A 22,275-nucleotide genomic window follows, 5' to 3' on the forward strand; every position below is an offset into this window, starting at 1 on the left:
TGTTAATATTTATAGGCAAATAAATACAAACTATATTGATTAGCTAAGCTTTTAAATATAAGGAGCTAGCTTTATATAGTCTATGGGTAGGAATTGTTTGTTGAGAAGCCCCTTTAAATTAGTTATCAACATCAGATGAAGTTTACAGATTTGTGAAAAAGTCTTTGGACATACTTTGCACTATCTCCAGTAAACATGATTTATAAAAAGACTAAAAGTACTATTAATTGGACATTATTTACGTGTATTTTTGTAAAAAAAAATTAGTAAAGAAATACATTTTGATATAAATGCATGTTTTTTATTTCCTTTTGAGAAAATGACATTTGGTCAGATTAACAATGTTTTTTCCACCAAGGTTAGTGATTTCTTAACTATTCTGAAGTTAAAAACTTGGTATTATGTGGTCTGAAAATGAAATAAATGCAGGGCACCTTGTTTGTTATTTTCTGGAAAAAACAAAAGGACGGAACCTGCAAAAACAATAAATAAGTAAATATGCAAGTAAATTAATTAATTAATAAATAAATACGCAAATAAATAAATAAATAAATAGGTGTATATATAAATCTACAAATTAATTCCTGCATAAATAAATATATAAATAATTAATAGTACAGTGTGAAAGAGGGAAAAATGTTTCTTTCAGTTTAGCAATTTCTTATTCCCCAACATCTGGATAATTATTTATAATTATTAATCTGGCTGCACTATTTATATATATATAAATATAGATATATATATATATATATATATATATATATATATATATATATATATATATATATATATATATATATATATATATATATATATATATATATATATATATATATATATATATATATATATATATATATATATATATATATATATATATATATATATATATATATTTGCACATTTATATATTTTTTATTTATGCAGGAATTTGTGAATTAATGAATGAATGAATTAATTTGCATATTTATTTATTTATTTATTTATTGTTTTTGCAGATTTCGTCTTCCAGACTGTATCCTGTTTCCATGGACACATCTAGACAACTATTAATTTGGAAATAGTTAATTTGTGGCATTTGATATGTAGCTCTGTTGACGTATGACAAGGAAATCTCTTAAGAGAAAAAAGAAAAGCATAAAGATGTTTGCCTTCATAATGTTTGATCACCAAGACTTTTATTATGACAGGTGTAAAAAACACAACTAATTATGTTCTGATTATTTTCATAGCTTGTTTTTTTATGTGGCCATCTTGGAGGTTATTTTTTTCCACCAGCGTTTCTGCCTTCACGTTCATTTCAAAGGAGACCCGGCCAGATCCATTTATTTCATTTCAGCGTCTCGTTCCGGGGAGAATGGGCTGAGTTATGTCCTGCGCTTCGCCTGTGTCTGTTGAAGGAAGCCGTGCAGTTTGCCATTGCGTGTAGGTGGATGATTTCAGCGTGATTTCTGGAGCGATGTCCAATATTATCTATAGGATGTTTGGCGCAGATGGAGCCCACAGCCCGGACAGACTCAATCAGTTTGAGCGGCTGTCTGGAAGGCCTCCGCTAAGAGCCGCAGGTCAGTGAGATCTCAGTTAACAGCTTGCAATAAGCACAAATCACTCATTTCTTCCACGCAATCGCTTTTTGTGTAACATTTATGAGAAAATTAAGCACACGTTATTTTATATTGCCCATCTCTCGCGCTGCCTAGCATCTAGCATTAGCCTGGTCGCTAACGTCAATGGCTTTGTTTTGAAAACAAACCTGTCCAATTCGCATCTGCAGTTATTACATTTATTATATTTCATATTTTCCTTAACTCGTGCTTTGTGGTCGTTATTTGATGGTGGCTTTGGTGTCACCAAATTTGCGTTAAATATGGTTAGCTTGACAACTTCATTTGCATTTTAGCCACAGCTGTCAACACAAATTTTTTTTGGAGCTGACGAAGTGATATTAGCATTTGTAACGAGTTATAAGCGAATTAATTGAAGTAAAGTGGATTTAAGTGAAGTCTATTAAGCATCTCCTTAACCGAAGGCTTGTTTTTCTACAATCATATCTGTTAAATTATGATTTTATAGACTGTAATGCTTTTATAAAGTGCAAATGTGGCTAATATATAAATAAATGTGCTTCTAACTATGGCTAGTTCTTAAACTTTCACCTTTAATTCCAGGTCAATTTGTTTCAGGTCTGAAAGAACAAACTTGTTTACGATCTTGTTGCAATGAGCATTAAATAAATAAATGTATAACATAAATATTTATCTCTAGATTAAATGCAAATGTCTGAATGTTGTGCATTAAGTGATTGTAGATGCAAACCACCAGTAAAACAATACATGTGACCAGGATTACATAAATTACATTGAGTTCAATGTTAATGTTTATAGTTTTGAGATATATTTCACATGGCCGTGTGTTTGGATTGTTAAATAGTGGCACAGATCAGCACATGGGTAAATACAACTCCATAAGTAAATAAAACGCCAGCTCTGTCATGCAGTCTGGTTTTACTCAAACACCCGTATGAGTTGCTTTCTAAAAACTCTTTCAGCATTTAGACTCAAACCCTCATGATAATTTCAGGCGGATGTAGTGTAATACAGCATTTTTTGCAGTGTGACATTTAATAATATTCATGCCACCCATCGAATAGCCTGCAGCTCCAGCCTTCTGCATCCTCCTTCCTGTTTATATATAATGAGTGATTAACTGATGTTTAGACTTGGGGAAGAATATAAAGCGAATGTAGTGAATGCATTTAACGCAGGCATCTAGAAATACGAAGAATTCAGTGAGTTAAATTGTACACAAAGGATGTTCTGAAGATGTATTTTGATAGTGGTTCTGCTGACAGCCCCTTTTGCATATGGCAGTCTTAAAAACCTCAAATCAAGTCATGTGATCTGCTTTTTATTTGGTGCAGAAGTGGCTCATGCTGTCATGGTTGTGCATTTTTAATTATTTATTGTATGATTATTCTTTATTTGTTATTTTTTCATATTTTGAGAATGCATACCAGTTATCAGGTTTTTCAATTGTTTCCAAACAGTGAATCCAGAGTCCAGACATTTCAACACTGTGTATTAAACAAAATTCCAGTGGGCTTGGAAAAGCTGTAAATATCAAGGGTTGTTTTATTTGTGCGTGTGTGCGTGCGTGTGTGCGTGCGTGTGTGTGTGCGTGCGTGTGTGCGTGTGTGTGTGTGTGTGTGCACTAACATGCAGGCCTAGAAAAGTAATATAATTAGTAAAAACCAACTGTAAAAACACCAATTTCTTAATTTAAAATAAATGTTATGTTGCGTTCTGAACTATTTGACTGAAATAATGATAACAATGTTTTGTATGCAAAATCCGTATAGTCCTTTCTCTTCTCAATTCATCTTTATTTCCGTAGCACCTTTTACAATGTAGATTGTCAAAGAAGTTATATTAAATGAAAACTAATTCAGTTCAGTTGTCAAACTCTGTAAAACATAAAGGAGATCCTTGTTAATTTTTTGACTTGTATTTCCTCAATCCAATACATTCCATTGGATTGCTTTCATACAGTGGATAGTGATGAAAAAAAGCCTAGATCAGCGCATAGTGTGAGATCAACTTGATTTACCGGACATGTTTTTTTAAAAATTTATTAGAATTAGGGATCAGAATTGAATTGCATTAAAAAAAAAATGATTTTCTTGATTTATTATGACTAATCACATGCAAAAGTCTGTATTTACATAATGTGTTCATGCACTATGCATGTTTATGCATATATAAATGCAAGCACACACACACACACACACCCACACATATATATTTATTTTAAATGCTATTATTTATATATAATTTTGGTATATATTTTATATATATAAAAAACAATTTCTATACATGTATGGGTGGCTGTGTGTGTATAATAAATCTAGTCATTCACTGAACAGTCATGATTAATTGTTTAGTTGCACCAATTTTAAACAATTAAGTCCATCTTGCTGCTTTAGTAGTTTGAATAATAGTCTTTCTAATCAAAAGTACAAAGATTTTAATTGCAGGTAGTATTTTGTAATTGGGGTGATTCTTAAATAGACGTTTAATGTCATTAAATGATTCTTGATGTATTTAAGAATGTTGGTGTTGAAACCATTGCTACATTAAATGACCTTTGTAGTAACTTTAAACCATGTTTTAAAAAAAAAGTGTAATTGTTGTTACATTATGCTCAGTAGTAGGCCTGTAGCGATATCTATTTTTTGTTGTACGATATATTGCTCCAAAATATATTGCGATAAACGATATTATTGTCATTTTAAAACCATTTTATGACAGACATTATATAATGCCAGAATGACAATATAACATCATCACTATGCATGTACACTCTTTCAAAGAGCACATAATATTTGATTCTTAAGAATATTTCATTTAATTATAGTCATTTGAACAATTTAATAATTCGGTATTTGAATCAGAATGTAAAACTTATATCCTAAACAAATAAATAATAATAAATGTAAAAAAAAAAAAGGTTAAAAGTAACAGAGGCTGCGATATCTGCTACTAGATCTACTTTCAGTTGTCAGACACCCACATGAAAATATAGTAAATTATAGTAAATTTATAGTGTTTTTTAACCATACTGACACTGACCGAGATGGGGATGTTGTGCAATCAGCTAAAATGTTGCTAGAACTGTTTTTTATGTATGAGCAATATACTGTACATTGCATCACCAAAAATGATTGAGGTAATGTCCATGTGTTGTGCGATAAGTCGATATATTGATTATTGTGACAGGCCTACTCGGTAGAATTAAAATAATTCAATAGAGCACATTTATAATGTACATTAAAAATTGTATTATGTTTATTGTTTGGATCCCTATTAATCCCCCTTTTCTTTTTGACACCCAACAAGTGCCAAATTCCAATATATGCGGTTTTGTTTTAGCATCGTTGTTTCCTTGTCATCACTTCAAGACTGCAGTTGTACATGTGTTTTTATGTTTCTCTTGGTTATGCACCAAAGGATCTTCATGCTGCTTTGTGGTCCAGATATATTCATGATAATTGCACTGATTGCTTGAATCTTGGTATGTGTGACAGTGCAAAAGCCATTTGTTGAGCCTCGAGTGATGGGCAGGGTGTTTGTCTGTTTCTGTTTCTGTTCGTTTTGCCATTGTCCATTTTTGTTGTTGTTATTTTGTTGTTCTGTCTGACTGCGGTAATTGTGGTAACAGGCTCTAAGAAGAGAGTTAGCTGGATACAAGCTCGAAGGAATCTTCGGCCATCCCAGCCCCAGTCTGCGGATCCCTAACAGTTTTTAAGAGAAGGTGGGTAATAGGCGAATGGACCGCCTTTAAATGAACTTAAAAAAAACAAAGGAAACCCACATAACAATCTGGAGACCTTCCCCATGCTTGTCCCTCTCTTCAAAACTGCTCTTCACTGTGGTGTTAAGAAAATAATACTAATAAAAAACAACATTGCTTTTATTTGTCAGGTCTCTTTCTGCTAAGCCTTTTATTGGGGGCGAAGCTGGGGCAGGATGGCTTGTGTGTTAAAAAAAGAAATAAAAGAAGTGTCGCCTGGTTGTGAGTTAAGGATGTGTATTGATCCATTAGTTGTTATTTTATATTGATTTGTGTCCATTTTTTTTTATGTTCTATAATTTCAGTTTCCCCTGTCTGTGTGTTGCTCATCCTTGCGATGCTTTTGCTCAGGTGCAGCGTCCAGGTTTCAAGGCAAATTTATTGGCAGGAATTTGCAAGGGTGAGGCTGCTAGCTTGCACTGCTGTGTAGATTGGTGGCCTGCAGAAAGTGTACGTCATAGAATTTTTTTATTTATTTATTTATTTTTTTTTAAGAGAGTTGGATCTTGCATTAGCAAAGTTTTTGTATGCCGTAATTAAAAAAAATAAATAGTAATTTAGCTTTTTTGTGCTTGCTGCTTGTTTTTTTGGTAATAAACGGGCTGCACCGTATATCGTTTCTGCAATCGATATTGCAATTTATGTGTCTGCAAAAGTCACATCACAAGATAGTCTATCAACAATTGAGTATACATGAGATTTGTGGAGTCATTGCAACATATAAGCATAGCAGAGTGAAACTTTATCATTTGCTGTGTTTTAAAGGCACTTCAAGAAAGTGTAAAGCATTCAGGCACAATGACGTCAGGCACAAAACTTTTAATGAAGAAAAATACTGATTTATTAATACAACGAAGACTACAGTGTCATTTTACATAACTAATTTCTGTATTTAAATACTGTTTGACTCCAGAAAACCATAAATAACTGTTTATTACTTTTTTCTTTGCTCTATTGTAATACTTTTTGTAATTTAATTTTTATACATTATTAACATTCTTACGAAATACACCCAACTAATCTAAATGAATGATTTTTCACAATAAAGATATTCAAGCTGGTGAAATTGTTTAATTGTTTTTGTATTGCTATATATATCTCAGCAAAACAAAATATCGCAATGTCAGATTTTTCCTATATCGTGCAGCCCTGAAATATGTAGTTTTATTTAAATATGTAATATCAAATCTAAGTTATATAATGCGTTTATAGTATAAATAAAATTGTATACATTTTAATAATAAGAAATACTTTTATTATATTTTTTTTTTAGGGAAATGTAATAAAATGAATTTGAATTGATTTATATATATTTTTATTTTAATGTATTTATGATTTTGAAGTAATTATAGCTTTCATTTAATGCATTTTATTACATTTCCTTATACATTGTCATTTTTAATATAGTAAAATATAAATATTTAAAGAAGAGTTAAGTTTGACGTTTATAATTATTTTAATATTTCTTTTTTAGTTCATACAATGCTAAATTACTAAAAGCACATATTTATTGTATTAATTTAATAGATACCAATACGTTTTCCCAGTAATGGTTGCTATATTTTAGTATTAAATAAATATTACAGATATTTTATATTGTTATTTTATATTATTGTTTTGTAATATGAAAATATGCTTGTATCTTTTTTTTTTTTCATCAATTTAGTTGTTTTAGCTAAGATGCTGTACATTGTGTTTAGGTGAGATGTTGTTTAGATTATATTTATTAAAACAGGCTTGGGCAAGAAAGGAAGGCTTACAAGGGTTTTTAGCTAGCCGTTGTTTGCTTTTACCTGTACTCACGCTTTTTGGTGTTGAATTATATTGTATTTGAAGTCACTCGTGTAGTTGTTCCATCCTAGGCTAATCCTGACTCTTGAACTTAATTACTTTTCACATATGTCCATAGTCAAATTCTAAAGTAATAAATTTGGTTGGAGATCATGAAGTTTACTCGTATTTACTTGTAGCCTTAAGGATACATGAACCTGGGATGAACATGGTTTAATTTTTCTCATGATGCTTCAAGTGGAGCTGCACTAAAAGTGTTCATTTCACAGGTCACTTTGTGAAGAACCAACTTGTGTATCTTCTTTCTAGAACTGTCCACTGGAGCTGTTTGACATTTTATTATGCTTGCTTTGAATAATCTCTTGCCTTTACAGTTCAGTTCCAGACTAGCAGCGAACAGCTTGTTTTTCTTAACTTCCGTCTTCAAAGGACTGATTTATCTCTGCGAGGACCCATCATCGTGGGCACTAATGAGCTGTCTAACTGTTTATCTGTGTTTGTCTCTTCATCTATTTGGCTGATGTCTGTCTCTGTAGGTCACAGAGCTCCTCCGGCCCGGAGCGGCCATCGATGTGTGGCTGACAACACCAACCTTTATGTGTTTGGAGGCTACAACCCCGACTATGATGAATCTGGCGGCTCCGAAAACGAGGATTACCCACTGTTCAGGGAGCTGTGGAGGTTTCACTTCGCCACAGGGACATGGCAACAGATCCGCACAGAGGGTTTCATGCCCACCGAACTGGCTTCGATGTCAGGTAATATACCAATATATCAGGTGTCTTTATTGTGGTCTCTTTATTTTGGTTTGTGTTTATTTTTTATTTATTGTTTGTATTTTTTTTTGTTTCGTTTGGTAATCTTTATATAGTGATTGGGTTTGTCTTCATTTTGAATGTTTTATTTGTTTGCAGTTTTAATATTTGTTTGTCTTTCTGTATTTTTTCCTTATTTGGTTGGCATTTGTTTTTTTACTGTGTATTTTCTTTATTCTCTGTTGTTTAGGTAATTTGATTTGTTTATATTTGTTTCTTTATAATTTAGTTAGTTTTTAGTTTGTCTTTGTTTTTGTTCTTTGTTTGTATCTTTATATAGTAATTGTTTGGGTTTTGTCTTGTTTTTTTTTTTGTTTGTTTGCGGTTTTCTTGTTTTTTGTGTAGTTTTTCCTTTGTTTGATTGTTGTATTGTGTATTTTATTTTTGTTTTAGCTTGTTTGCTTTTGTGTTTCTATTTGTTTCTTTTGTAAATAAGTTAGTTTTAGTTTGTCGTTGTTTTGTATCATTTATATAGTGATTGTTTGGGTTTGTCTTTATTTTTTACAGTTTTAAATATTTGTTTGTCTTTGTGTGTAGTTTGTCCTTCATTTGTTTTAAATGAGTTGTGACTGTATTCTTTATTCTAATTGTTTTTAAGGCGTTTGCTTTTTATATTTGGTTCTTTCTTCCTGTTGTTTTTAGTTGGTTTATTTTTTTTGCTTTTGCTTTTTTTGGTTTGGTTCTTTTGTATCATTTTTGTTTTGATCTTTGTGCTTTTTTTAAAAATCTGCTTTATGCTTTTTTTGGTTTTGATTTGTGTGTTTTGTTGTTTGTTTTTGTTTTTTGGCTAGATAATTAGTAAATTTAGTGTTTTGTGGTATTTTAGATAGATTTTAGTTGTTATATGATGGTTGTTCTGTATGCAGAAGAGTTATTTTTATTATTTAGAACATATGCCAACACGGGTATTATTTTATTTTTATTTTTTAAACCTTTTACTTTTCTTAACCATCATATTTGTATGGCACACAGCTGTTTTGCACGGAAACAACCTGCTTGTATTCGGCGGGACTGGAATCCCATTTGGGGAAAACAATGGAAATGACGTTCACGTCTGCAATGTTAAATACAAACGATGGTCCCTCCTCAACTGCAGGGGCAAGAAACCCAATCGAATATATGGACAGGTACAAAAACCTTTTAAGAAATTTGTGTAATATAACCCAATAATAATAATAAACAACTGTCTTCTAAGAAACATATTACATTGGTTATTAAGTGTGATTTCTATTTGATTTTACAGGCGATGGCCATAATCAGCGGCTTTCTATATGTATTTGGAGGCACAACAGGCTACATCTACAGCACAGATCTCCACAGATTGGACCTGACAACACGTGAGTGGATCCACTTGAAGCCAAACAACCCTCCAGATGACCTGCCTGAGGAACGGTACGTGACTTTGACCTTTCCTTTGGGGTTTAATCATTAAGGAAGATTATTGGAGAAGTATAGTATATTTAAAATAATTATTTAAATCCATGTATGCATGCCACCACTAAGTTAAAATGTCAGTCTATAAGCACATACGGTCAACCTCCTTGTTAACTTGTTTCCTCTAGATACAGGCATGAGATTGCTCATGATGGACAGAGGATATATATTCTGGGAGGAGGAACTTCCTGGACTTCTTACCCATTAGACAAGGTACAAATGTTGGCAAGAATATTTAATAATTATTTCCATTTTAAGTTATTGCATGTTCGTTATTTGTAGTTGTGGAATTATTTAGGTTGTATTTATTTAAATACATATTAATGGTTTATATTAATAAAACTTCATAAATGCTAGTGGTTTTATTTTTTATTAAATTAAATTTTAATTAAAATAATTGTTTTTTTATTTATTCATTTAGGTGTATCATAAAAATGTCTTTTTTAATTTAGTTTTTGCTTAATTTTTAGTTAATATACACTACTTCTTTTTATTATTTGGGTTTTGCTCATGCAATGTGAAAACATCTTTATAAAAATCCTACTTAATTTGCTGTATATCTTAATTGTTTGTCTCAGATACACGCATATAATCTTGAAACAAATTCCTGGGAGGAAATCACAACAAAGCCTCATGAAAGAATAGGTAAGTGATGATAATAATAATAATAAAAAAATGTCTTGTTTTAAGCTTTTTGACATCCGATAATTTGGTTTCCTTGCTTATTCAGTGTAATTTTATTCTTTCTTCAGGATACCCGGCGCCTCGGAGGTGTCATAGTTGTGTGCAGATTAAAAATGGTAAGTTGATATTGTGAAAGATTTGCTCGTTTACCGTCACTTGGTTTGCAGAGCTCAATGTTTGATTTCTGTTTGTGGCAGATGTATTTATTTGTGGAGGGTATAATGGTGAAGTAATCCTGGACGACCTGTGGAAAGTCAACCTGCAGACGTTCCAGTGGCATAAACTCCCAGCAGTGATGCCTGAACCTGCATACTTCCACTGTGCTGCTGTTACCCCGGTCAGTACATGCATGAGGCTACTTTATTATATATATATATATATATATATATAAGTTTAATATATATTTATGATTTTTAAGTAATTATAGCTTTCATTTTATGCATTTTAGTACATTTCCTTATACATTTTCATTTTTTTAATATAGTAAAATATAAATATTCAAAAGAAGAAAGAATTAAGTTTGACGTTTATAATTATTTAATTTTCAGTTCATACAATGCTTCTAGTTTTTATGATTATTTTACTTTAAGTTCATTCATAGCAATTTTTATGTAATTGTTTTTTATTTACGAGTTTAAAATGTAGTTTCTCTCCTGTTTCAGGCCGGTTGCATGTACATCCACGGTGGTGTGGTAAACATCCACGAGAATAAGCGGACTGGTTCATTGTTTAAGATCTGGCTGGTGGTGCCCAGCCTGCTGGAGCTGTGCTGGGAGCGTCTGCTCAAGGCCTTCCCTCACCTGGCCCAACTCACCCCCATACAGCTGCTAAACTTGGGCCTCACCCAGGAACTCATTGAACGCTTAAAATAAACAGGCGGCAGCTGCAAGTGCAAGAGAGACCGATTGTGTACCTACTACATGTGTACATTTTTTAAATTTAACTTCAGAGTTTTGTTTTTCGAAGCTGAGCATTGGCAGGACGACGGCACTTCAAGCCAACATGTGGATGGAAACAACCGGATCGACTTAAGGACACGTCTCGCCTTAAAACCAAAAACTGTAGGATGCCTTTTTTTGTTTTGCGTTTGCACCTTTTAATGATTTGCAAAACTAAATATCCACCAGAGAGAGGATTCCAACACTATGGGTCAGTGACCTGGAATGTGTGGGTTTTTTTTTGCTTTGCTGAGATTGTAATATTATTATTTATTGGCCTTCAGTGATGATTTGGGGGTTGTTTTTACTGATGTATCTTAATTGTGTCCTCTTCTGTCAAAGACTTATTTAAGTTTTAGGAATCACCACATTTGCAGCATGAATATTTAATAAGAGTTCACAGGCAACTCTTCGGAGAACTGCTGTTCAGAATTATTAATGCCTGGAATTGTGATTTAAATGGATTAAGCAAATATGAAAATGCGCTGGAAATGTATTCACCCTCAGGCACATTCTCCAAGATGTAGTTGGTTTTTATTTATTTATTTTTAATCTTCAGTAGAACATTAAACACTATTTTATCTAAAACGGTGGCTTTCGTCAGTCATAAAATGGAAATTAATTATTCTTTGCACTAAAAACACACATAGCCAAAACAGAATTCTCTCATTGAGGTCGTATTCTTCCCAAGGTTTTTAATTATTAAAGTTAATATTATATAAACACAATTCAGTTTCCTGCACAAATGAATTTCAATTTACTTCATCGTTTGATGCATCTTTAGGAGACACCGGTAATTTCTTTTGCCTGGATGCATTACGATTGACTCTCAAAGCATTTTGAATCACAAAAGATGATTGATTCATATTCAAAAAAGAAATAAATAATCACTACATTTTTGATGGCCTGAGTATGAGTAAGTTACCAGCAAATTTCAATCATTTTCTTAAACTGTCTTTAAGGATTTTACTTAAACGGTGCAAAACAGTGTTGAAAAGTGGAATGTTTTAACAAAGTGATTTATTTATTTGTTTTCCTTTTCTTCACTGAGAGTGTGGGATTTTTAATTTGGATGCTGTTGCTCAGATCTGCACTTAAGGCACAAACACCAGACCAAGTAATGTTTCAGCAAAGCTGTACAGTCATAGCAAAGCTGTTCCCATGTTTCACCTGGTTTTGTAAACCATCACTGTGAACAAGGTGCTCCTTAAGTTTACTTTTAACGCTTTTATTGAAATAAAATACTTCTTTTTTTCCCTCCTCAGACCATCTATCCCTCATGCAAATGTTTAAATTGACATTTCAGCCAACGCCACTCATTTAATTGATCCAGTGCCTTTTCCAAGCAAGATCTGATAATGTGCTAAACATAACCGTGACACAAAGCCTTGCTAAAAGCACTTTACATTTATGTAACTCAAAAATGTACAAGAACTTCTAGTACATACATTTTCATTCAGCACTTGATACATTTACAATTAAAACTAAAGTCTTAGAGTAATTCATATTTGGTCAGCACAATGCTCACATTTTAGGCCTTGTGTAAATCTGTACAGTTAAGTCATTTAGCAATAATGTAGCGGAGCATCTCTTTACTATGCTGACCTATTAATATGATGCCAAATACAGCATCTTGAGTTCAGAGTTCATGCTTTTTGCCTTTTTTCTTTGAAACTGTGGCCATTTGACTACCTTAATTAGGCACCAGCAATTGATGTAGTGGAATAAAAGTGTTTCATAATTGCTATTATTTCCACCCTGTGCATCCTTATTAGATTTATCATCAAAATAGCTTTTCTCTGGATGTAGGTCACATATATATCCTCAAAGAAAATAATGAATTCATTTCTGCATGACTGGATTTCTGTTTGCATGGATCAGGACTGAATGGTGATGTGCAGACCAACTCTGGATATTTCCAGGATTTTTAGCAGCACATTGGGATTTTTTTGGGGTCTGCATGGTGCGACAGGAGTCTCTACATCTAATTTTTATTTTTATTTTGTTTGGAGACGAGCTGGATTTCAATGCCTCCGTTGTGCAGCAAATGTTGAAGGTACTCTCATTGGTTACCTGTAACTCGTGTATCAGTTTTGTGTTTTATTGTTGAGAAATTAATAAACTTGTTCAAACTGGTGGATGTGTTGGATTTAATCACACGGGTAACATCATAGAATACAAAACATTTTATTAAATCATGATCCGTAGCTAAATATATATTTTTTCGTGAATTAATTTTTTTGGTGCACATTTTAATTTAAGTAAACATTGTGAAACTGCTTTCAGCTTTAGACACACGCTAGGAAAGAATTGATTTCTATTCTTTGGGAAAACATTCTTATACAAAAGACAAACATTTCAACAATAAAATATTATTGGAGAAAAAACAAAAAAAAAAACGTTCAACATCCAAGAGGAGCAGGTGCGAAAAAATACAAAGCCAGGAGAATGAGGTAAACAACCACCAGAGCCGTTCCTGTTCAAAAACAAATCATAGTAAGGAATTAATCTCTTTTAGGTGTAACAAAGCCTGAACTAAAAGCTTTAAAACCTACCCAACTATAATCGGTACGCTCAGATTTTTTTAAATTAAAAAGACAATCATGTATTTTTACCATGATTTACATAAAACGCTTAGGAAAAATGTATTCAGTGTAACAACAACTTCCCAAAAATCTTGTAAGGCACATTTAGGACATGGATTAAGCATTAAAAGATCACAGTGCAACCCCATTAATTGTACTTCAAAATATATATATTTTTAATTAAAAATAAAAACTATTTGACCCATATTAGTAATTAATGGGATTTTATTTTTGTTACAGGGAATGTTAAAACATTTTATTAAGTTTTATTTTCACACATTCAAAAGTTGACACAAATTTTCTATGCTTTATGCATATTTAATGAAGGTAAATTTAAGAGTTTTTAAAAGAGGTTTAATACCAAGCAAAAAATTAAATAAAATACTTTATATTCTTTCTGTTCACCCAGAATGAAGCTTGTCAACTTCAAACCAGCATGACTGATTTTTTATTTAAATTTTTTCAGTGGAATACAAGCCAGTTATTTATAGCTGAATGTCCAAGATGTTCTTTTTATACAGTGTAAGTAAAATTGCGACCATCAAGCACAATTCACAAAGATGTTCCGTATATAAAAGGTTTTGTAACATTAGTTCAACTAATACTTACCTTGGAAATAGTCTGACTTTCCATCCATAAATATGTAGTTTACCAGGATAACGCTGAAGATGCTCGCCCAGAGGTGCAAATCGCTGAATATGAGAACGAATCCAACATCCTTGGATGAAACAAAGAACTTGCATCACACTTCAGAACAGAGTAAGAGAAACCACGCTACACTTATTTGGAGTTGTACTTACGTAAAAAGCATTGAACAGGATGAGTAGCGGGATCTGCAACATGCACACCTGAACTGCTAAACAGCTTCCCACTTCCAGACTGAATGATTCAAAATGAAAAGCAATCAGAGGAACATATAGATCACGTATTGAAAACAGAGATGTATGCATTTTAATTATTGTAACCTGAGACTGATGTTGTTTTGAAGGGCAAACTGGATGCCATTGACTATCTCAGGAAGCTCAGGAACCATGGCTATTATAGTAACTCCAATAAAATACTGCAACGAAATACATGTACTATCATGTCATAAATATCCATATGTGGAAAAAAAAGGGAAAAAATACTCCAAGATATTTTTTAAAATAAAGCACATTTTTTAAAAATAACTTTGTTTTAATTTTAATAAATTAATAAACTTTACAATAATTTTAATCTATTATAAAAACTAGATTGAAAAATGTAAATAAATAAATTCCATGTAAAATGAGAAAAAAAATATTAAGTATAAATAAAAAATTAGAATCAAATCAAAATAAAATTTCATACAAAAATGTATTTAAAAAAACAATAATTGTAAAATATTTAACAAATCAAAAACATGGACGTACCTGTGAGACACTGGAGTTGGATATGATAGGCTTAATGTGTTCGGTGCTCAGATCAGCACAAGCAGCCATCAATACAGTAGCCAAAATGAGCACCACTAAAGCTCTCGTCCTCGACCAGTGAACCACTGCGCTATGATCACTAATAACTAATGGAAACATAATAAAAGCATCATACTCACAGAACTGCATAATTCGACTTCAACATGACAAACACTCACCGTGACAGTGTCCATCGCTGACGTGGATGTCATAAATGTGCGAATGAGTCTTGAGGGTGAAGATCAGCCCAACCAGATACGCAGCAGGCAACAGGACAGAGACGGTGTACACTAAAGGCCTGAAAACAGACACAGACTTCACACACTGCAGGGAAAAGCACAGATTTTTTTTTTAATGTACCCATCCTGTCTTTTTTTATTTTGGGCTTTTTTTTATAAAGTTTTATTTTCGTCTAATGTAAAATAAACGTTCAGAAAACCCCCTTTAAGTGTTTAATTTTGTTGTACTCCAGTAATCACCATAATTTAATTGGACTGCATTTAGCTTTGATTATAGCATGTATTCGCCATGACATTTCAATATGCTTCTGCAATGTCACAACATTTATTCCCACCCAGAGTTGCATTCATTTTTCGCCAAGATGTTGTGTTGACGATGGGAGAGTCGGATCCGCTGTGCAAAGTCTTCTTGCAAATATTCTCAATAGGGTTCAGATCAGGACTCCGTGGTGGCCAACCCATCTGTTGAAATTTCGTCTCATGCTCCCTGAACCATTCTTTTACAATTTGAGCATGATGAATCCTGGCATGGCCATCTTGGAATTATCCAATGGGAGGCTCTTACCTTTGTTTGCCTAGTTAAATTCAGGCTTTTCTATATTTTTGGACAGCAGGGCATATTTTTGAAGGTTGTCTTCTCAAAATGAGATAAATTTCCACTTCAGCATCATTTATATACACCAAACTTCAGATTCATTCAGATCTACGCATATTCTGAAGATGTTTACAGAAGAATATATCCACATTTTTCTGATTAAATTAATTTTATTTTTTAAAAAAAGGTGTTTTTTCCAAGTATTATTATAGATTGATATATATAAAAATATATTATTATATTTTAAAAGTATTATTATAGATTGATACAAAGAGATTCTCAAAATTCCCTCTGTAAAAACCAGAAATGAGATATTACTAGAATTTTGCGCCTGACTTCATTTAATTTTCAGATTATCGTGCTAGAATTGATTCAAATTAGTGCATATTTGATGAAAAAAATGCCTCATTTGCATATTCCAAACATGTAATTTTAAAACTAAATTAATAATCTGGGGATATTTGAAGACAACTATTATCTTTACCCCATTCAATGTTTATATGTTGTAAAAACAAGCGTGATTGAATACTCACTCGATATGACTCAAAAACAGAGGTCGGTTGTTTTCACTCTGTGGGAAAATATCAGGTTGTATGTTCAACTATTGTGCTTTGCATCATACAGATCCATAAAAGCATGTCTAAATGACTTGGATTTTATTAAGTACACATCGCACCAGGTCGTAGTGGCAGTTGTTGCATATGAAGGGCTTTGAGATGTTACCAGCAGGGTTGTTGCAGCCCTCGCATATAAAATTTCCATAAGCCTTCGAAAAGAGCGTGGGGGCGAAAACACCTGCGGTCAGAGAGACGTGAAAGGTCACAAAAGTTTTATCTATTAAAATATGTCAAATGGCTTCATGAACAAGAAAACAATTAGGAACTATTGGGAACTGATTGAATCACTGCAGTTTGAACTTCTGTCAATCAAACTTTCTTCTTGTTATAAGCAAATGTACAAAACACAGATTTAAAACAAGTGTACAATGAGTAAATACTGAAATTTCAGGAGAATTCTTTACCTCCTACTGATATGAAGAGCAGGGCTGAACTGACACCTGCTGACCTGCTGTTGAACCGTTGCTCACTGTGTTTAAAGCCGCCAATGATCATACAGATCCCCTAAAACACACACAATATCACAGTTACAATTCTATTCTTAATGTATAACTAGATTTCTGAAGTAGAATCACACCGGTATGAAGAGGATGCAGCCCAGCAGGGTGCCTGTGAGAGCAGATTTGACGATCTCTGCGTAACACTGGTTTCCTGCACGCTGACCCTGGAGTAAAGCTGTGATGTAGAAGGCCATCTCCGTAATGGAGCCGAACGTGGCGTTTACTACCGCTCCCACTGCAAAGTTACTCTGTGCGGAAATACTACAGAGAAAACAGAGGTATTTACAGAGATTTCTTTTTAATAAATTATCTTTATTCATAATATAGAAGAAATATTACAAAAAGGCAATGAGGAAAAGTATATTATATAATATATAGATGAATAAATCCATTTAACAAATAACAATAATAATAAATAATAATTGAATAAGTAGGAATTTTATTGTTACCTTGCTATTCCCATCCCGATGTAGTAAGACAATGGGATAATGGAGATCAATGCTGTGGCAAACTTTACTTCTGAGCTCACAAAGTAATTCTCTCTGTCCATATAGCCGATTATTAGAGTGATGATAACCAGCGGCAACAGGTCTGAATTAGTGTTGTTTAGGGCTTTAATACATTCACAAATGTACTTTACATTTCAGAATTAGGTTTTCATATTCAAATACTTGCATCCCAATTTTGTTTTTGTGAAATGCGCTTGTTGTACATAGAAACTATATCAGTGAAATTAATTCTGTGTCGTTAATTGACTTTAAAACGTCTTTTTAAATTATATTTAAATTATATTTAATGTTTTAATCATCATCTTCTCAAACTCCCCCACCTTAATGTTTAAAAAACAAACTTTAAATAAAACCAATACCTTTCATGTAACAGTCGTTTTAAAGCAAAAAGATTACATAAAAGCCATAGACAAAGGATACTGACAGCAAACACATTGATCCCATCCACAGTGTATTTGTAATAGTACCAGTTGAAGGCTCGGTAACAGCAAAGCAGAACTCTGGTCTCACAGCCTTGTGGCTAAACGACAGATGACAAGGAAACAGTCAGTAAAATGTAAACAAACCGATATACAACAGCAAAAATCATGCTCACCTTTTTTACATTCCGAACTTTGACCTCTTCTGGTGGCATGAGCAGGATGAGGCTTAAGGTCCTGGCGTTCATCTTTGACACGGGGATGGTGAACACTATAATCCAGGACAGGAACATGGCCAGGCAATGAACCACAGCCAGCAGAGGGTAACCCAGTATCAGCCAAACATATGTACTTAATCGACACTAGGAAGAAAATATTGAGGTAAATATGAATGATTTCATTATTTATTTATTTGTTTACTTCCTATGGAATTCAACCCAGTAATCATCTAGTTAAGAGGATAGATCATCCAAAATGAACATTTATTCACCCTCATGCAGTTTCAGACCTATACACTTTTCTTTTTATTCTGTTGAGCAAATGATATTTTGAAGAATGTTGGAAACCAGTATCCATAGACATATATAGTGATAAAATAAATACTATAGAAAAATGCTACTGGTTTCCATAATTCTTAAAAATATCTTTGTGCTCAACAGAAAAAGCCCCTCAAACAGGTATGGGACAAGTGAAGGCTGAGTAAATGCATGTAAAACTCAATGTTACCCTGAAGTTAGACTTTATTATTAATTGTATTATAATTATATTTATTATTAAAGTAAGAATTTTATTACTACAATTATAAAAATGCATTAAAACACAGAATAAATGCAAATATCAAGATAACAAAGACATTAAAATTTTAAATACTGGATTTTAAGTATGAATAGGGTTAATTGATTGTGATGAAATTGACTGTTTTGCGTTGCCTGTTTTCTGTGATGTGAACATTAATGTGGTTATGAGGTGAAACCAAAGAATAATTTTCACTTGTAGACAATAAAGTTAACTAATCTAATCAAACCTTATTCAGTTGTTCCATTTTTACAATTCAATTCAAATGCGCAATTTTAACACAGCATTTAAAAGAATTGCTTGAAAATGGCTTGAAATGTAAACATCCTGTAAGAATTGGCTAGATGTGGAAAAGTCTTGCTGATAAGATTGACTATGAGCCTGCAATAACTTGAGTGTCTGCTAGCAGTGTTCGCAAAAAGATCAGCTAAACAGTCTGGCCTTTTTTTAAGTGAATTAGACAAAATGAGTTAAAAAAAAAAAAAGATTGCCTTAAGTCTCACCCAGTAACGCGTGGGCTTGATGGGTGGTGCAGGCACAGGGATTTCATTGGTCACAGCAGGAGCGGTGTGCAGCAGAGGTGTGGACTCTTTGAAAGGCTCCTTCACCTCATCCACCTCCTCTGGAATGGCCTCACAATGGGGGAATTTCAAACAACATTTCCTAACCAGACTGCTGCTCTGAAGGACGATGAGAGAAATCACATTCAGATTTGAAAAATCGAAGTTTCACAAATTACTAAGTTAAAATCAATTACAACATGGTAAACATAAAGACAGGCTACAGGTATAAACGTTGTTAATTTAGGGCTTCGCAAAGTGATTTAACAGTGTGATACCGAAACATGAAGATGCATTTTTACTTACTTTCTGCAATGCCTTTCCAAATGGCCATAGGAAATAACCTGACAGCTGCAAACAGAGTTTACCTAAAACAAACCAAAAAGTCAGATTCCAGTGAGAATAAGTGTCAAAATGTAACTGATTTGGACTAAAAACAAACAAATGAATCCTGACTTACCATATGGGATGCCAGCAATGGTGAAAAACATCAGCAAACTAACCAAAAAATAAAACAAGGAGATCCACCACCCAAAAAGCAACACATATACTATATTTCCAGCAGTGACCAGAGATCCTAAGAATAAAAGAGAGTTTAAAATGATGCTTAAACAGAGATGAAAGGTGCACTTGTGGTTTATTCAAAATTAATGCCATTTGTTTTAATATATATAGTTTTATATCTATATTGCAATAGCATTCATTTGCAGAAACATTTAAGGGCAGTTAAAATGTCAAGTAATTATTTGGGTGCATTAATTTTCCGGTAACACTTCTGATTTGTTAATATTAAACACATTAAAAATATTAGTAAACCCAACTTCAAAAATATTTTATTCAACACATTTATTAATCTTGGTTATTAAATAAAACAAAATTAAAACCAAAAGTTGCATGTGTTGATATTAATAAACCTGAAATTTCTTTTATTTTTATTAATAACTAAATGTTAACAATAAAACTGACAAATTATTTGTACTTAATCCATAATCTAACAGGACCTTACAATGTTAAATGTTTTAACCTGAAAGTTGTTTGACATAGTTGAGCTCAGAATAAAGCTCCTTAACTACATCAGATCGGTCCTCGATTGGTCGCTCAGTTACATGACTCTTCCATTTCCTGAAACCAAACTGGGAAACAGATATAAACGAATCATTTGAAACATGTCATCTCAAAAATTCGCACACTTATTCAGCCACTCTGGAAACATTCCTGACTGTTGAAATAGGATTATATAATGAGCGCTCACCTTGTAATTGTTGGCAACTTTGTGTGCCTCCACCTCATTTTCTGCTCGGATAGAGGTTCTGATACTCGCCTCCTGCCAAATGTCTTCTGGGCATCGTGCATGCATGGAATGCCCTGAGAAAAGATCATATTTGGATAAAAATTAACAAACAAATAAAATGGCTGATGTGATTTTCATTTCATTATTCATTTGCATATAAAAAAAAACACAATTAAAATTATATTTCAGATTTTTGCATACATTTTTAAAAAAATTAAATAACCTTTTGTTTATCTTAAGCATATTTTGCAAACTTTTAGTGGACTGGTAACAAAACTGAGGAATAATGACTGTAGGTCATTGAATAATGAGAAAATAATGCAAACCAAAGATAGTGATGGATTACACTTGTCATCTAATAATTCATCATGCGTAAAATCAATTATTTGTGTGTCTGTACTGCACAACTGCAGTGTTTGCAAGGAGGTTGAAAAAAAAAAAAATTGAGCGAGAGAGAAAAGTTGTTTTCATAAATATCTTGTTGCAGGGCCATGTAAACTATTTGGATTCAAGAGAGTTTAGTGACTCTTTCATAAAGTTAAGTAACAATAAAACACTAATATTGCACAAACTAAAATACTCACTGTGGGCAGAGAGGCATTTCGGAGTGTAATGTCCGAAATACTGAGATGTGCAGGGTGAAGGAGTATCTGGGATCTCATGATATGCTCCGGCTACACACAGTCTGTCACATTGGGAGCTACAGCGGCGACCTTTAGGGTCATGGTCCAAGAAGGGCTCTACGGGTCATGAAGAAAAAATAAATCAATGCTTCAGTGGATTTCAGGGTTTCTCATGGTCATCTGATGACTTGGTCGAGTCCCTAACCAGTCAGCGCGGAACTAACAAAACACTCCTGATTGTCACATGAACATCAGATTCCCATTTATCCTCAGTGAATCAACTGTGTCAGATTGCAAATCAAGGCGTTAAATAGAACTAATCAGCAGGCACAGTTATAAATAAGTACATAAAATAGACACAAAAATATTTTTTGAATAAATAGTTTATTTTTTTCAGATGTGAGGAATGATCTGATTAAATAATTGTCTTAAACTTTGTGACAGATTAAAATCAAATTAAATAAAAAACATTTAGCATGCTATTGGCATGCCACTGCACTTATGTTTGTACATACAAATTCTTAGTATTTAAAGAAATAAAACAGCAACTTTAGACACTTTTTGTTGGTATAACAGGTGAAATGTGTCTCTTCTTACAGGTGTGACACATTTCAACTATTAAACAACAAACCTGATTTATTTTCTATTTATCTAAAAATCCTAAAATTACTAACTGCTTTTAACTTACACTTTCCATTACTAAAAAATCTCAACATTATTCCAGATTAGGTAAATCGCCTAAAGCTACCACAACAAACAAACCCAGGTTGCAAATGGAAAGGAAGCTACCTAATTAACGCATTATGAGATGCATAAAGTCTTGAGCTTCATTAAAACGGTTGGAGATTCTTAATAAGTAAAGATGATTATAATACTCACCAGAGCTTTCGGTGGACCGTCGCCTCCGACTCTCCACATCAACGGACATCGTGGGTTTGATGTGAGCCATACTGATCCTCCTGCTTCAGGCGCGCGCCTCCACCATCAGCCCATCTGTAGCCACGGCCTGCGCGCCACCGACGCCTGCTGGGAGCGCGCTTTCCAGCAATGCCTTGCTCTTCTTATGTTAACTTTGGGGTTTTTTGTTAATATTTTATATTA

General features: G+C 33.1%; 2 protein-coding genes across 2 annotated transcripts; one reads left to right on the top strand and one right to left on the bottom strand.

The window, feature by feature from the left end:
• Positions 1-1,253: 1,253 nt before the first annotated feature.
• On the top strand, positions 1,254-13,147 carry klhdc10 (kelch domain containing 10). The gene is made up of 9 exons (XM_056455765.1): positions 1,254-1,565; positions 7,677-7,898; positions 8,928-9,082; positions 9,199-9,347; positions 9,518-9,602; positions 9,968-10,034; positions 10,142-10,189; positions 10,271-10,410; positions 10,736-13,147. Exons 1-9 carry the CDS (start codon positions 1,460-1,462, stop codon positions 10,943-10,945), a joined length of 1,182 nt encoding a protein of 393 aa, XP_056311740.1. The 5' UTR covers positions 1,254-1,459; the 3' UTR covers positions 10,946-13,147.
• Positions 13,148-13,216: 69 nt separating this feature from the next.
• cax1 (cation/H+ exchanger protein 1) lies at positions 13,217-22,175 on the bottom strand. Its single transcript, XM_056455078.1, has 20 exons — positions 22,054-22,175; positions 21,136-21,291; positions 20,513-20,625; positions 20,285-20,393; positions 19,721-19,837; positions 19,567-19,628; positions 19,204-19,380; positions 18,082-18,267; positions 17,907-18,006; positions 17,427-17,568; positions 17,055-17,238; positions 16,882-16,981; positions 16,537-16,655; positions 16,394-16,431; positions 15,206-15,324; positions 14,988-15,133; positions 14,562-14,656; positions 14,397-14,475; positions 14,206-14,314; positions 13,217-13,487 (listed from the first exon to the last, which is right to left on the bottom strand). The coding sequence occupies exons 1-20, from the start codon at positions 22,121-22,123 to the stop codon at positions 13,414-13,416; spliced, it is 2,295 nt and encodes a 764-aa protein (XP_056311053.1). The 5' UTR covers positions 22,124-22,175; the 3' UTR covers positions 13,217-13,413.
• Between the last annotated feature and the right edge of the window lie 100 nt (positions 22,176-22,275).

This window comes from Danio aesculapii, chromosome 4, assembly GCF_903798145.1.
Source record: "Danio aesculapii chromosome 4, fDanAes4.1, whole genome shotgun sequence".
Taxonomy (NCBI): domain Eukaryota; kingdom Metazoa; phylum Chordata; class Actinopteri; order Cypriniformes; family Danionidae; genus Danio; species Danio aesculapii.

What these genes read in the sequence shown, in the direction of transcription:
- klhdc10 (XM_056455765.1), top strand. Translation starts at nt 1,460, where the DNA reads ATGTCCAATATTATCTATAGGATGTTTGGCGCAGATGGAGCCCACAGC. An exon ending in GATGACCTGCCTGAGGAACG is followed by an intron (nt 9,348 to 9,517) that starts GTACGTGACTTT and finishes TGTTTCCTCTAG; the next exon opens with ATACAGGCATGAGATTGCTC. An exon ending in ACTGTGCTGCTGTTACCCCG is followed by an intron (nt 10,411 to 10,735) that starts GTCAGTACATGC and finishes CTCCTGTTTCAG; the next exon opens with GCCGGTTGCATGTACATCCA.
- cax1 (XM_056455078.1), bottom strand. Translation starts at nt 22,123, where the DNA reads ATGGCTCACATCAAACCCACGATGTCCGTTGATGTGGAGAGTCGGAGG. An exon ending in AAGTTGCCAACAATTACAAG is followed by an intron (nt 20,394 to 20,512) that starts GTGAGCGCTCAT and finishes TCTGTTTCCCAG; the next exon opens with TTTGGTTTCAGGAAATGGAA. An exon ending in CCAACTCCAGTGTCTCACAG is followed by an intron (nt 14,657 to 14,987) that starts GTACGTCCATGT and finishes ATTTCGTTGCAG; the next exon opens with TATTTTATTGGAGTTACTAT.